Source organism: Cheilinus undulatus, linkage group 13, assembly GCF_018320785.1.
Source record: "Cheilinus undulatus linkage group 13, ASM1832078v1, whole genome shotgun sequence".
Classification (NCBI taxonomy): Eukaryota; Metazoa; Chordata; class Actinopteri; order Labriformes; family Labridae; genus Cheilinus; species Cheilinus undulatus.
In genome coordinates, this window is record NC_054877.1 from 35,386,996 (window position 1) to 35,403,728 (window position 16,733).

General features: G+C 40.0%; 1 protein-coding gene across 2 annotated transcripts in view; it reads left to right on the forward strand.

Annotated features, from left to right (window-relative positions):
* Window positions 1-16,733, forward strand: part of LOC121520596 (low-density lipoprotein receptor-related protein 8-like) — a 168,389-nt gene that overhangs the window by 83,883 nt on the left and 67,773 nt on the right. For both annotated transcript variants that reach the window (XM_041804120.1, XM_041804121.1), the window contains exon 4: window positions 7,623-7,751. In XM_041804120.1, the coding sequence (XP_041660054.1) occupies window positions 7,623-7,751 (129 nt within the window). The remainder of the gene's footprint in view (window positions 1-7,622; window positions 7,752-16,733) is intronic.

Here is a 16,733-nt window from a genome sequence, read left to right on the forward strand (position 1 = left end):
ATCAAGTCTGAAAAAAGCATCACAGAGAGTTAAAGCCAGTGTTGCATGAATTAAATATGTAAGACTGTTGCAGGCAAAACTCAAAGAGTCGCACACTCTCAGCGTGACTTTTACACCTTCCAATCCTCCTTAAATATTAAGGAGAAACAGGGAAATGAAGTATCATTTTTTTCTTGGTGCAGCATGTTAATAAGGAATGATAGCCTTGACAGCGTTTGCAGGTGTGAAAGGTTAAACAGAGATATGTCTTCTCCTCTCCTGCTGTCTTACTCAATGAACTGCTTCCACAGCGAGGCATTTTTAGATGCTTTTAACACTGAATGTGATATAAACAGCAAAGGTTTGTCAATGACCCAACACTGCAATTTCTCAGTGATAATTTGTGATTGTAGGCAGAGGAGTTATACAATGTTCTCTGTGTTCCCTGCAGTAGAAACAGCCTCCAACACTGCGGCACCTGGAAAACTGTGTGTCTGCGTATGTGTGGGGTCAGGGCCCGGCTGCATCAGCCATTCTCACTGCTTGGTGTCCCCAGGCACCAGCTGCCTCTCCAGCCTCCTCTCTGCTGTCACCCTCTGTCCATGCTGCAGGGACCGTCACACCCACTGAGACAAACCTATACTTGCATGACATTCAGCGGGTCACTTCTTATGTGAGGCAATCATAGATGGTTAAAAAAAAATGGACAGGCCAACATGATGCCCCCCGTTGGTTCCTGGATGGCATATATGAAGCCTGAGGGTTAGCATTGTGATGTCGGTTTTCCAGAGTGAGAAATAAACATATTTGGAAGAGAGGGTGGAGCTGGGGAGGAGCAAGAGGTTGGTCAAAAAAAAAAAAAAATTAACAAAGCCAAACAGTAAATTATCAAGGCTATTTCATTTATTCAGCAGGTAAAATATAACCAGTTTAATCCTGATTGTTAATAGTGGATAAAATTAAAACAGAGGAAATCAAATCACTGGTTGACCAGGATGTTCAATTCATTAACCCGAGCCTGAATTTCGCTGTGGGATTGCGAAAATACGTATCATAGGGCTCCACGATCATGCTGGCGTGATTTCATCATGTGCTATTTTTGTCACATGATAGTGTTACAGGCTAAACCCAGGTAAATAAACAAAGCCAAAATCTAAAGCCCTAACATCCAGTGTATTAAAAAACACTGGATGTCACCTGCACGTCATTGTCGTCTGGGCCTTGAGCCTAGTTTGTTCTTGAAGCGTCGTGTGGATGGCGAGCCCAAGCTTTGTTGCAGTTCAGTTTTAGTTAGGTTGGGTTTTAACTCAAAAACAAGAACAAGTTTCATTCAAGTCCGTGGGATTTGGTTTGCTGTAGAGTCCATCGACAAGTTGGTGTCTTCTCATCCTCGTCAGTGCCACTACCTTAGTCTTGTGACGTCATTTAAAGGTGACACAGTCGCAGCTTCGTGCACACTGCTGACATGGTGCATTCAAGACTGTCAGACATTCCAACACAGCTTAACCCAATGTTTATTTCCCACATGAAAACTAGTCCAAAATAATTTACAATGAGAAAAGAAAGGAAAGAAGAGGAACTCTATCTATCCTGCTTATCATTCATAACAATAGCATGAAAACAAAACTACATTTTGTGTTGCAATCACTAAGTGTGGAAAGCATGGTTTTAAAGCTTTCTTTCAGTTTTTGTTTGATGTCAATATATGAAATATGATCATCTGAATTTGATATAAGAATTAATAATACACATTCTAGGGTACAGTGGACCAGGACTGGCACAGTTTTTTTTTTTTTTTTTTTTTTTTTTTTTCACAATATCAGCATTTTGTAATTTCTTTAAAAACATGACAATATCTTGTTTCAGATAGTTGATTCAAATAATTTTCAAAAATCCATTTCTTTTTTTGGGGGGGGGGGGTTGGAGGTCAGATATCTTATGCATCTTATATATCTTAAGCTTATCTTATAAGCTTAAAAAACTTAAACTTAAAAAAATAGTTTTCATTTCATTAAGTTGAAGTCGTGCAAAAAAACCTGATACCAAACATGAGTACAGTATACATTTTCTGAGTGGCTTGTTTTGTCAAAAGAAAAGTATAGCACAGTCTTGGACCTCTAAGGGTTTAGAAAAATTCAACTTCTAGAAAAACACTCTGCACCCATACTTCTTTGACAAGTTGGTGCCTCTTGAACCGCACAGAAGACCACCAATTTTGTAAAAACAAATCAAATGAAAAACTCACATAGGCAGGCAAAAGTCTAATAGTATTTTTGGCATAAACCTGCATTATCTGCTGTGATTGTTGGTGCTCTATTTGTCCATCTCCCTCTGTCTTGGCACAGTCTGTGTTTGTTCACCATGAATCTGCTTCTGTTTGAGATTTCAGACCGCACAAAGGAAGCTTTTTCTTTTTCTGTTGCCAAATGTTGTCAAGTGTTTCACTCAAGCTTGGCTCTTGCTGGTTCCAGTGAATTCTAGACCTTATCATTTTGTAGCACTTGTTATTATTTGGAGCCATACACATTTAAAAATGATTGATCGATCCTGCCGGCAGTGTTGACGTCTATCAGAAAGCCAGCAGGATCCTCCTGTCACTCAAAGCAACCCTGCCCCGTTACTTCAAGTCTTAGAGTCTTTGGAGTTATATCAAAATTCCTCTCTTGTGCAGATGTCAAGAATAAAGAATTGAGCTATAGTGACAAAACTGTGTCTGCACCAGGCATTAACCATGTTTCTGTGCTATAAAATAGACATTTTTAAATGGAGCCAGATGGGGATTTGGGACTTTTTCATTCAGCTTAAAGTGGACTCTTCAGAGAGCGTTTTTTGTGTACTTCTGGCTTCATTTTTAAGACTTGGAGGTTGCTGAGTGATATTCTGCCAAACATGCAGTGTCTCCTTGTTGAAGAGCTCATTCGCTGTGAGAGTCAGTTGCTGGCAGACAGGGCACAAAAAGGAAACAGCTCCTTCCTGCCTGTAAGCTGTTGCTGACACTCTGGCACTCTAAAACATTTCTGTTGCCTCTGGGTGTTGACCAACCTGCCTTTCCTTTCTGTTTTGGCTCTTCAGTGGTGAAAGTGACTAAGGGGTGAAGTCTAGCAGAGTCACCTCTCAGACTTCACTTAGACACACCACATAAATACTTCCATCACATATTTATTCTTTTAACTTATATATTACTAAGAAATTATCAATGTGGTATTCTTGGTATTCTTTTGCTTTTAGCTTAAAAGCAAAATCACTGATCAAATGTCAGAATAAGTGTACAAACAGTGTCTTTGTAAATATGATTATGATAACCATCTTTTATCTTAATTTAATTTTGATTCAATGCATCATGGTCCTTCTGATTCTGAACAAACATTATTTGTGTCTGTTGCATCTATAAATGTTAATACTGTCAACATCTACTGATGAGGTATCAGGAACTTGAAGGTTGGCTCCATTCCTTCAGGGTCATATCATTTCACACGGCGAGATTTTACCTCAACCCCTTTTAACAACAAGGGATGGGGGGAAAAGTTAGAAATAAGGCTAGATCTAAATCCTTCTGCTAAATGAATGTAATGTAATACATCTTGGAGCTGGCTTCATGTTAGCACAGAGTTAGCGATAGGTTCCTGGTTTGAATCCCAGTTCTGGTGGACTCAGAATGGGTTCTCTCAGGTTACACTGGCCTTCCCCGACAATCCAGAGACCTGCTTGTTAGGCTAATTGGTGACTCTAAAATGACCGTACGTGTGAGTGGGACAGTGGATGCTTGTTTGTCTCTGCATGCAGCTGTGCATGTGAATGACTGGGGACCAGTCCACGATGTACCCTGCCTCTTGTCCAGTGTCAGCTGGGATTAGCTCCGGCCACCCAGGATCCCAAATGGGACAAGCAGTGTAGATAAAGTTTGGGACTGATGGATATCTCGGTGCAGTCATGACAGTTCTATCAGTATAGCATTGTTTCTAAAACGGATAAGAAGAGGCATTGTGCAGCTGTTTTTATTGATTGATGCAGTTCATCATGGTCTTTTAATCCAGACACTTGGTAACATTGGGTTTGACTCAAATGCTTGTCACTGGTTTTATAACTTTCTGGTTATATACGTTTTTAACAGATCACAATGGGTAAGGGCCGTAAACATTCAATCACAGTTTTTATCCTTAGTGAAAGGTGTCCCACAAAGATCTGTGCTGGGCCCTGTTTTATCTACCATCTATATTAATAATGTTGTTGCCTCCTTTACACTGTCATTTTCACCTTTGTGCGAACAATGTTACTTTACATTTCTCTAGCATGGCTTTATGCCAAACACTGCCCGCCTTGGTTACTGTTGCAGAGTCAGACAACATCTCTTGTTAGTGGGCTCCTATTTAGTTGAAGCCATTGAAAATAACCAAATAACACAGTCTAACAAAGACTTTCTTTTTTGTATTATCTTTTATCTTTTATAGATTTGCTTCATTTGTGAATTTGACCTCAACAAACGAGTTCAGACAAACATACATGTAGGTGTTTGTGGATAACTCCATACCTCTATAAACTTGTCAAAATAACTGAAAATATGATCAGTATCTGATGTGAGTGATGTTGGCCAGTTATCCCTCCTCAGTTGCTACTCATCTTTCTTCAACTGACTAAACCTCTGGAGTCAATCAGTGTTCATTGCAAGGTCGGAAATATCCTCTACATCAGTGGTTCCCAAACTTTTTCTTTAGAGACCCCCCCTAGTTGTATCTAAGTAAAGCAAAGTCCCCAATTTAATCATGATGTTTAAACATTTTTAGGGCTGTCAAGATTAATCGCATTAATCAGGATTAACTTTAGTCCATAACAAATACCTTTTTTGTGTTTAAGTTCATGTTAAAATCTTCCATCTACCCATAAAGCAGGTCTGTATCCAACCTTGCTCTCTCTTGCCCTCAGTTTAAAACAGCAGAAAAATAAAAATTGACACAAACCAATTTTCAAATGCAAAATAGTGGAATTTTTAAATGCTACAAATATTGTGTGATTAATTGCAATGAACTACAGAAATGCAGAGATTAATTACAATTAAACATTTTAATCTTTTGTCAGCCCTAAAAAAACACAGACCTAAATTCTTTTTAAATGGGGCCTTGAAATATTTTCTATTGTTTTAAATGGTAAAAAAAACAATAAGCTTTATCTGTGAAAGACATTGGCATAGACTCATAGGCAATATTTCATTCTTAGTTGTACTTAAAGACAAACTCCTTTACCATATAACTGCGCAGACATTGGATTAGATCTAAATGATCTCATCACTGCTACTATAATGTAGCATGCCTTGCATTAAATAAAGCATGCAAACTGATGTGAAAACCATTTAGACCAAGGAACAAAGCATTACAAATGAAATGCACTATACATTTCAAACTTAGTCTGCAGTGTAATTAGTGTTTCTCATTAAATAATTAAAGAGTATTGCATATTGAATTTGCATTAGAAGAAGAGTGATTCAATAAGTTTGAGTGCAGTCTTGTAAAGAATGTAATTCCATATGAACAGATGTGCTTTGTTTGGAGCCATGCTTTGGCTGACCTCTCCCTGTCCGCTCTGATTATCCACCATACAGTGAATGCCCACCATTGCTACTGACAGCATCACAGACTTTGTTGTAACCTGGTAAATGGAATTCATTATGGAGCATGTTCTCATTTAATCATGCTACAAATGATCTTTGCATTGTTTGTTTCAACAATGCTCAAAGAGCTTATGGAAAGAGTGAAAATGTGACAGACTAATGAAAGATCTCAGAGGCTGACCTTGATATGCATCAGTGATGGTGGTTAGAGGATAAAACAGTATGATATTTCTGCAGTTGCTAAGGGGATCTAAGAAAGAGTGCAGAAGGGCTGATTTAATCAGACTGAAAAGGACATTGAATTGTGATGAAATAACACTCAGCTGTTTCATAAAAATAATCCAGATCAAAAAACTTCAAGGCACTCTTTTTACACTGTCAAAAAGCCTTGTTATGATGGCATGGTCATGTAGACCTGATTAACAGACTCCTCTGCAATAAGCATCTCAAAAAGAAAAGGTTTTATTGCTTTTGAATCATGATGAATTCAAGAAGTTTGTTATAAAGGTCCTCATAAACATGACTTTTTTATGAAAGCATTTTGAATTTTTAAAAACAGAGTACTTCAGAGTTTGTTTTCTTTGATTTTAGTCTGCAGTTTTATTTGAAAATTACATAAAAACACTTTGAAGTAATTCTTAGAAACACTGTAAATGTCTGGAACATAGCCTAGGTGGTAGGTGGTAGGTTAAAAATAATAGCTAATTAGTTTGAAAAATGTTGTTTTTTTAGTTGAGAGGTTGCAGCAGGTAATTCTAAATAGAATATGCAATAGTTGGAAAATAATACATGAAAGCCTGAAACAATTCGATACATAATGAGAGGTTAAAACTATTGAAGTAAAGGATGAAAGGTTGAAATAGTCAACCTCTTGTTTCCACTTACCAACATATTTGATATCTACGTAACTTTAAAACGGTGGCCGGGAAGAGCAAAGCTCTGCCATTAACACTCTGATGTCCCTCTGGGACTGACAGAACGTTCCTCCAATCACCTTCTGAAGATTTTCTGGAAATTCCTGCCCTTCCCAAATGCTTTTCTAGTGGAGCTTTCCCAGATGAATGTCAAATATATTCATGCAGTGAGTATGAGTCGATCTGGTGTGTCAGGTTTGCTGTTTCCTGTCAACAGGGCTTTATGTTTTACACGACATAGGGTCCTTCAATTCCGAACCCACAGACATTAGGGAAAACAGAGTTGCACTCCCCAAAAAACTAATCAAACTGCAAGAACACACAATTCAGTCAAGCATTACAACAGGCATCCCAGATAGTTGCAGTCAGCCATATACTAAGTTTAACCTCGTCTCGTAACATCCAGCTCTTGCCAGAGTATTAAATTACGAATACACATTTCAGTTGAATAATTCAAACATTTGAAGATTAATGTTAAAGGGAATGTGAAAGAATTCATAGTCTCATCTAAATTTTATTGAAAAGCTTCCAATTCGGGATCAATATACTCTATAATGAACCAGTTTAAAACATGACAGGTTGTGCTCATTAGCCTAAGTGATGCTAGGGTTGTTCTGACAGGACTGTGGCTAGGGGAGTACAAAAGTATTGTTAACCATTGTTTTTAAATGTAATATCAAAAGGAGACCATGAAAATGATAAATGATTTGCCATTCAGGCTGACCCTTTGATTTCACTCCAGTAGGCTCATAGCGTCCCTGTAAGCAAATATATATAATTAACAGCATGCTTCATATTAAACGCAGTGTAATCTGGATCAAACCAGCCCTGTGCCAACTAGAGCAGATTGGCAGAAGAAGGAGGAGGGGGACCGGCTTGTTCGTTTGATTTGCTGCCAACTGTACATTTGCTGTATTTCATGATCTTTCTGTACGTCTCTGTAGAAGCAGCCCAGACAGTAAAATCAATTGGCCAGAGTCGGTGGAGTTTGGCTGAGTTTTAAACTGCATCATGGGGGTGATAGAAATCGAGTCCAGTGGTGGCTTGTAGTTGATTTTGTTGCTGCATTTATGGGGCCTATAAAACCTCTGCAGTAATCTCCCTATTTCTTTCATCTCTGCCCACAGGCAGACAGACGTGCCCCCCGGAGAAATTTGACTGCGGGGGAGCCACCAACAAGTGCGTGTCGCTGTCATGGAGATGTGACGGGGAGAAGGACTGTGAGAACGGGGCGGATGAGGAGGACTGTGCATCTGGTGAGTCAGAGTTTCCCTTCCATGAAAGAAATAAACACAAGGTATACTCCGTTACTTTCAGAGCAGCTTTGAAATCGTAATAAATGCACCCCCACATCCCTCAGCTCCCTATTCCCCTCCTGTCTCTACTTCCTGTCCCGTTTGGCCAGCAAATCTCAGCCGGTATGTTTACATGCACAGTTAAGTCAAACCACCCTTTAAGCTCAACGAGGCTATTCATTTGGACTACTGGCTTTGTCCCAGTAGGGAGACAGTGGGGCAAGATGAGCCAGTGGGTAAGTTTACCCACTCTCTGTAGGCACATGTGCATTGGTTAAAGGCTCTGAGGTGTAAGAAGGTATCAACCACATTTAGATTATTCACATCTCTAATTTCAGTAAAACCAGCTGGTAAACTGTATTGCTAAATTTGCAGAAAATTCTATACTTAATATAAGCAAATAAGAAATCAGTTTTCACCTTTTTTATCTCTAAATGAGATGCTTACTGGACTTGTGTGGTGAATGTGGCACATGCCATGTGTATCTTGTGACTTTTTCCGTAAATAAGTATTTGACATTTCTAAATAATAACTTCTAAAATGAAAGGTTTTGCGGCATTTTGCCCAAGCAAATCAAAGGCAAATTCTTGTCCTTGCATGCAAAAGGAGCCAATATATTTTTTTCATTATTTTCTAAATCATCTTTTGTTAAGCAAAATCTCACAGCAAGACAAATCAAACTTCTGCTTTGTGTGCCAAGAATTTTTTTGGTTATGACTTGTCCAGACATATACAGTGTGAGCTAAGAGCTGAAAACAACAACCCCGAAGACAGTTCGATGTTACTTTCTTGTTAAGAATTCTCCCAGTCCTTAGGATTCTTTGCAGGGCCCAATTCGCCACAACCTGGGGGGGTTGCCAGAGTCAAGCTCAGTGTAAGTCCATGCATAGGGTTGGTTGCACCTCTGTTGGCTGCAGTGGGTGCACAGTCTTTCCTCTTTAGTTGCATCCTCTCAAGGTCATGTTCACTGAGTCTGTACATAGTCAGACATTTCCTCAGCCGTGCATCAGTCACAGTAAATCCATATTCCCTAGTGCAATCCTGTACTGCACCTTAAAGGTGTGGACTTTATTTTTCCCCATGCCCCCGGTGATATACAAGGACATCCAGAGCACAACCGGGGTTGTGTCAATCCTCCTTCCTGCACGATGGTTTTCAGCAGGCATACCTACCATTATATGCCTTACTTCAACCTCAATTTTTTGGGCCTAACATACCTTAAAGTTCTGCTCAGTACTATATTTACAAAGTGAGAGTATGATTTTTGCCCTATAGTGTTCAGAATTTGACATAAAAGTCAGCTTCTAACACAGGGACCATAGCTGCTTCTGGTTTCTATCACTTATCAATATGGTGTTTTAAAAGTGGCAATGGCACTTCAAACAATGACCTGACAAGCCTCACTGTCAGCAGAATAAGAAAGCCTCCTTTTTTTTGTACAGTAAGGGGTTTTATCCTTTCTGATCTCACTTATCATCTAGCAGCTTGAGACATTAAAGGCACAGCAGGGAATACTCTTTATAATTAAATGATTTGAAGTGAGGTTTGAGTTTGAAGCCAGCTGCACTCCACGACAGAGTCCCCTTTGAAGTAGAATGATTTTTTTGGCGCTGGGTATCACACATCTGCAGCTTCACATTCAGAGGTGTCTGTCATCACATTTTGAACCCCGAGTTTTTAGCCTTTCTCCAGCAGAACCATCAAAAATGACATCACCTCCTACTCAGCCAATCAACAACTCAACTGTGCGCTGCCCCCACCCCCAACCCCCCGCGGGGACTATCCTTGCCCTACTTCTGAGGCGCCGTGAAGAATTGGCTTCTTCTTTTCTCTCCCTTTTTCCCTCTCTCTTTCCTCTTCATGTCAAGAAAAATTGATTGAGGCAACTGAGCTTTGGGGAGTTTGGTGTTTAGACTTAGAAGATTGTCTGAAATGGCAAGTGGTGGCAAATTCTGAGGGAAGACAAAAATCCCTGTCTTGTTATTATGCTATATAAATGATGTTCCTCAGCCATTTGCTTCCTGATATGTGTGGGTGTCTACATAATGAGAGGCTGCTTTTCTTAGAAATTCATGTTTGCATGATAAGAATTTGCACAGTGTTGTTGTTTTGCTAGGAAGTAAAATCAACTTGACACAAAATAAAAACATAAAGCTGTGACTTTTCTTTAAAAGGCCAACTGATATATCTGTGTTCAGTTTTCATGATGACAAAGATTTTTCTTTGCCAGATCAGGCTGCAAGTGATCCGTCAATGTTCTTCTGTCTCAGTGGCCCCACGCACTTACGCCAGAGCAAGTGGAAGTGATCCCATTGACTAGATCTAATGCCTTCCTAGCTTAGATGGCTTTTCACTTGGCTGTCCATTGAGACCCAGTCTAGCCTGTGCTAATCCTTTTTTCAGTCTTATGTCTGTATTGATGCAGCAGTCCTAAGCCTCTCAGTCGTGACACGAGGGCGGGCAGCAGGCTGTTGCCCACCCAGGCAAAAGCTGACGTCCCTGCAGAGGTAGACGGTGATGAGGAGGGACAAGTTGAGTCTGAGACCAGCTCAGCTCAGAGCGAGATAACATCACAAATTTGATCTATCAAGTGCTGCTCAGACCAGCTTATCTGAAGACTGATTAGGCCAGATGAGACTGGAAGATGATGTTTAAGGCTTGTAAATGGTACCTCAAGGAAGCAAGCACTGATTCTAGTGTGTTATTGTTTGTGACCAGTGACCTGAAGGACGCATTGTGGACATTTGGTATATGTCCATTGTCCACTGGTGGATTTAGAGGGTGGGTAGGGGGGTGGTTGCCCCCTTTGGTGCCCTAATTTAGCTTAAAGTGCTTCAAGTAGACACAAATATGACAAAGTGCCATTTTAAGTACCCCCTATGTGGACAAAATTTGGCTGATTGACTTTTCAGCAGCGTTGGGCACGTTACTTTAAAAAAGTAATTAGTTATAGTTACTAGTTACTCCTCCCAAAAAGTAACTGAGTTAGTAACTGAATTACTCCACTATAAAAGTAACTAGTTACCAGGGAAAGTAACTGTTGCGTTACTTTTTTTTTGTTTAGATATGCCTAAGAATGTGTTTTTTTTTCTAAGCAGGTTTCACAAACCAGTTGCATAGAGCAGGGGTTCTCAACGTTGGGGTCAGGACCCTATTTGGGGTCGCGAGACACTGAGAGGGGGGCTCCAGATGCCTTAAAAAACTAAGAACATTTTTTAAACGACACTGTTGCCACTTTCATCAATTTGGTCAAATTTTAACCTGTTTTCATCACTTTTCCCACCAATTTTATCAATTTAACACATTTTTGCAACTTCAAACCCATTTTTTGTCATTTTTAAGCCCTTTCCATCACTTATTTCTGCCTGTTTTTGCCACTTCTAAACCAAATCTTGCCACTCTCTGCCTATTGCTGGTTCTGTTGACACATTATTGCCACTATTAACCCCTTTAACCACTTTTCAAGCCACATTTCCCAATTTGATATACAAATTTATGCCAGTTTCTGATGTCTCCTGCCTCAGCTAACCCTTTTTTTGCCAGTTTCTATCAATTGTCGTCCCATTTCACAAAATTTCCACTTATTTTTGCCACTTTTTAATTTTTTGGCATTTCTAACCACTTCTGCTCCTTTTAAAATCCAATTGCACCACCTTTCCACCATGTCTTGCCATTATTAACCAATTTTAGCTATTTTTATTATACTTGAATTTTGTTTTCAACAAAAGGATTTACTTACTTACTTACTACACAAATGAATTAAAATTTGTTTCTTTGATAAGAGTGGTTATCATTCAGGAGAAATATAAAATACCACAGCTTTACTTTACAATGGACAATGATTTTGCTGGCTCCCAGTTTGGCTGGGCCCCAGAAATCTCTCCCATTTTCCCCCCTAACGGGCGGCCTTGTCTGCACATGACTATTCTCTGAATATGCATGGCTGTGTTCAACCACCTTCAGGTACAGTGGGGGTCCCCGGTCTCAGCAACCTTTATTTTGGGGGTCACAGGCTGAAAAGGTGGAGAACCCCTGGCATAGAGTACAATTGCATAGGCAGGTACTTACACAGAACTTTTACATTTAGTTCAGTCTGTGTCACAAGTTTTTGTAAAGCTGGAACAGAGTTGCTTACAACGGACGTAGACAAACACTTCGCTCCGGGACATAATGTACACTTCACATGTACATTCTTGCCTTTTACCTCAATGAGAAAAAGTAGTGTCAGTACGTCAACTTCCCCTCCAGACTCGCCATTGCTGCAGCTTTCCTCTGCTAGTTTGGGTGTGTGTGGCTGCTGTGTGCGTGTGTGGTTTGTGTGTAAACTGAACACTGCATCTGATTGGCTTACCATGAAGGCTTACTCTACCTTAACCAATCATCATCATTTATGCGGTTGTCTCGCCCCTCCCTCCTCCCTCACCAAAGAAAAACATAAACAGTTTTGAAGCTCCTGTTGCTGAGAGCCAAGTCGGATGACAAGAGCTTCAATGAGTAGCTTTAGTTTATAACGCGCCCCATTTAATTGTCTGTAACAATGTTGTAACGATGTAAATAGTAATTATTGAGATTACCCGTTATTGAAGCAAATAACACCGTTAGTAACGCCGTTTATTTTAACGCTGGTATTCCCATCATTGCTTTTCAGTGGACAAAATTTAACAAAGAGACCCCATTGCTGCCCTCTAAATAGACAAAATTATACAAATCGCCCTCTTGAGTGCCCTTTCTGTGGACAAAATTTGGCTTTGTGTTTTTTTAAGTGGACAAAATTTGATAAAGAGCCCTCATTGGTGCCCACCAAGAACACAAAATTATACAAGTTGCTCTGTTGAGTGCCCTCTATGTGAAAAAAAAGGTATCTTTGTGCTCTCTAAGTGGACAGTTTTAGACATAATTTTGCTTAGTGTGCATTAAGTAAACAAAGTTCTCTAAGTTGACAAAATGTAGCCCAGTGCCCTCTATAGCCACAAAAATCTGAGAAAAGTGACTTTTAAGCACACAGAATTTGACAAAGTTCCCTCTTAAGTACCTGCAATACTTTACAAAATTTGGCATAATGCCCTCCAAGTGGACCAAATTTGGCAGAGAGTCCTCAGTAATCCCTTCCAAGTAGACAAAATTATACAATTTGCCCTCTTAAATGCCCTCTATGTGGACAAAATTTGGCTTACTGCCCTCTAGGTGGGTAAAATTTAGCCCAGTGCTCTCTAAGTGGACAAAAATCTTAAGTACCTGTCATATTTTACAAAATTTGGCTTATTGCCTTCAAAGTGTACAAGATTTGGCCTTGTGCTCACTAAGTGGATAAGATTTTAAAAAGGCCCCTATTGGGTGCCCTCTGTGTAGACAGTTTTTTCTTTATTGCCCTCCAAGTGTGCAAAATTTGACCCGGTGCTCTCTATTTGGACAAAAATGACAAAGTGCCCTTTAAGGTGCCTTCTGAAAATTTGACCAAGCATCCTCTTAAGGACAAGGCTGTGTACTCTCTTAAACCCAGTGCAGACCAAAGATAGGTGACGCAGTTAGATGGTAGAATGCAGTGGAGAAAATGCATTGAAAAGCTTTTAACTCCTTGGTGTAAAGTTCATTTTCATTAACATCCTCCCCTGTGTTTGTTCAGTAAGTGGTTAAACTGTTTGTAATCTGTTTTTATATGCAGAGTCCACCACTGCCTTTGGCAGCATCTAGACCTCAACCTTTTGGATAAAATTCCTCCAAAACCCCCTCTGCAACAGTTGCTGACATATTGTGAATCTACGCAGAAGGGATCTACCAATGGGGCTGAACTTTTTGTTTCCCAGCCACACCAGAACTCACATTTAATGTAATGATAAAATGGAAAATATTCTCAGGTCAACAGAAAAGATTCTGAAGTCAGTGTGAAGCAGAAGTCTGAGGTAAAAAGTCCAGTGACTCTTATGTTTCTATTGTTTGCTCTTATACTTTCTCCTCTCTCATCTCAGTTTTATTGGCCTTGATATTTTTTTACATTTACATTTTTTTTACATACTCTTTGCTGCCTCAGATGACTTTTGAGTGTTGCACTCTCACGCCCTCTCATAAGGTCTTTTTGGGGAACATTTACCTATGCTGTTCAGGAAGCACCGTCACAAGTTAATCCAGGTTTTGCAAACTTAAATCAGCCTTCTACAAGGTAGAAGTGCTATATGATTTAAATGTCTTTAATGACGGACAACCAGTGTAAATGCGAGCCTGAAAGTCTTCATATTTCATAGAAATAAAGCCGACAAAGATGATAATTGCTTTCTGTGTCAGAAACACTGCATGCCATAACTCTTAAGCTCTGCAGACTGAAAGCTTCACATCCTCTCATTCACAGTCATGAAGTGAGGCAAGGGAGAAAGGGGGGGAAATTACCAATTCCTTGTCTTAGTGCGTCTGTTCTTAGCGGGCTAGCTGCTGGCTCAGGGGCAGCTGGAGAATTCACTTCAAAGCAGCGTTAACTCGGCTGTATGTTTGGGTTTAGAGGGGGAAGATAAATGAGGGAAGAAGTGTAAAATGATACAGCAGCTGTCGCACCAAATCCAGAATAAAGCTAATTTATGAACAGTGTCTGTACGTAATAACATTTTTCTCCTTCCAGCAAGCAAAGGCTCAGCTGCGCACCTTTCTTAATGTTGTTTCAAATACACTGGGGGTGCAGTGATTCAGATACTGAAGTTAGAGGTGAAAATCTCCTCTAAAAGGCTCTGGGGTACGGTGAGGTCCCTTGATAATCTCACATACATGCCCCTTTTTTATAATGGCATTCTTTTTTAAAGAGTCACTACAGTCAGACTCAACTTTGGCTCCAGGTTTTTGAATGAACCTCTCATAAATTCACAGTTCCTATTACACCAGGACATGCAGCCAGCTCTAGTTCAGTTCAGACTGTCTTTTTGTGAAGAGTTACACACATGATGCATGAATAATTTACTCAACGGTGTTGGCGACCTGCAGCTCTGTGTGGATCTGCCAGAGGAAATAAGAGTTTATTCCAGTGACTGTCACGTCAGGTCACGCTCCACTTCGCTGCATCTTTGTGCCTTAACTTACCCCCAAGAGGCCAAAAATAATAAAGTGCATGTCGGTAATGTGAAATTGTTGTTGTCTTTACAAGTGCTTATACATTATAAAAGATTTTTAAGTACTTTTGTCTACATTTCCCTGAAACTTTTATACCAAAATTTATTCAAAATGGCACAAGGAAGCTTTAATTTTAGACTCACTGTCATGGGATCTTTGGTAAATAAGTTGGAGTATGAATAAAATGCATGCTGCTTATTTGTTTGGCTTATCTTTTATTCTCCTCAAAGAAACTCCTAGGTGGGTAAGTTAAAAGCAGAATAAACACCAATAAAAATCAGACTAGTTGACTTACTTAAAGCCAAGAAAGCATTCAGAAAACAGACAAGACTTGCACAGTTTAGTTAATAAGGGTAGATGGGACCATAGCGTCTATGGGTGAAGCATATACAGTGCATTCAGAAAGTATTCAGACCCCCTTCACTTTTTTCAGTTCAGGGGTGCAGGTGGCCTAGGGGTTAAAGGCGCGCCCCATGTGCACGGGCGGCCTGGGTTCAAATCCAGCCTGTGGCTCTTAATGTCTCTCACTTTGTGGCAGCCTGATGCTACAATCATTCAAATTCTTTTTTTCTGTCATTAATCTACCCTCAGTACCCTGCAGTGACAAAGTGGATTCAAGTTTTTTGTCAATTTATTAAAAAACAAAAATTAAACATCACACAGAAAATTTTTATATTCTTTGCAAACCCTGCCAATCTCAGTCAGGTTGAATGGAGACTGTCAGAACAGCCATTTTCAGGTCTCTCCAGAGGTGTTGGATAGGGTTCAAGTCAGGGCTCTGGCTGGGCTACTCTCGGACATTCACAGAGTTGTCCCAAAGCCACTCCTGTGCTGTCTTTGCTGTGTGCTTAGGGTCATTGTCATGTTGGAAGGTGAACCCTCAGTCCACTCTGAGAGCTGCAAAACAGGTATTTGTTGAGGATATCTCTGTACTTTTATCCATTCAGCTTTCCCTCAACCCTGACCAGTCTTCCATTCCCTGCTGCCGAAACCCCCCCCACAACATGATGCTGCCACCACCATACTTCACTGTTGGGTGCCTGGTTTTTTCCAGATGTAACATTTTGAATTGATGCCAAACAGTTTAGTCTTGGTTCATGGTTTCTGATACTGTAGGTTATCGCTGATAAGGAGGGCTGTGATTGATTGACATTTTTCACTTAACTTAAATCAATCATGGGTAACTGATCTGATCCAGGATCAGTTAAATGTTGTCTTGAAATTACAGACGCCAAGATAAGGGACAAAGGGCGTCCCACTCAGGACAAACAAATTTCGGTCAAAATGCAGGATAACACAGGACAGTTGGAAACCTTAGTGTGACAACACATCACATGCCTTAGGCCCTGTTTAAAAGAAGATGTCTACAGGTGAAAATGCAAAACTTTTTTTGACATTTTGGCTGTCCGTCTACACAAGAACAGTATTTTGGGTATCTGAAGACAGAACAATTTAGGAATAAGCCCCAAGGTAAATGCCCATCTCTGTTCATAATGCCCCATCTCTGTCTCCATGTAGAAAGGCACAACGCAACTTCCTAGGGTATAGCAGGGTTTTCACACATGTGCGGGTGGGTGTTCTTGGGAAGGAAGTGTCTCTACTTGTGCACATGCTTTGGCTCATTGCAAAATCACACCTCCAACTACTAACATAAAAGTATTAATTTCTTGTTTAACTAACTGGTTCTGGTGCAGACTAGTGAGAGTGACGTTTATCATTTAGTCAGCTAGTTGCACAAACCCTTCATGAAAATTTCACAGATCTGCCACTACACATTCCAGGAGTTTACCCACTAGATTTGGTTGGAATAGCAGCAAACATGAACCTACTTTTGTGTCCCTCTTTCACACTTAT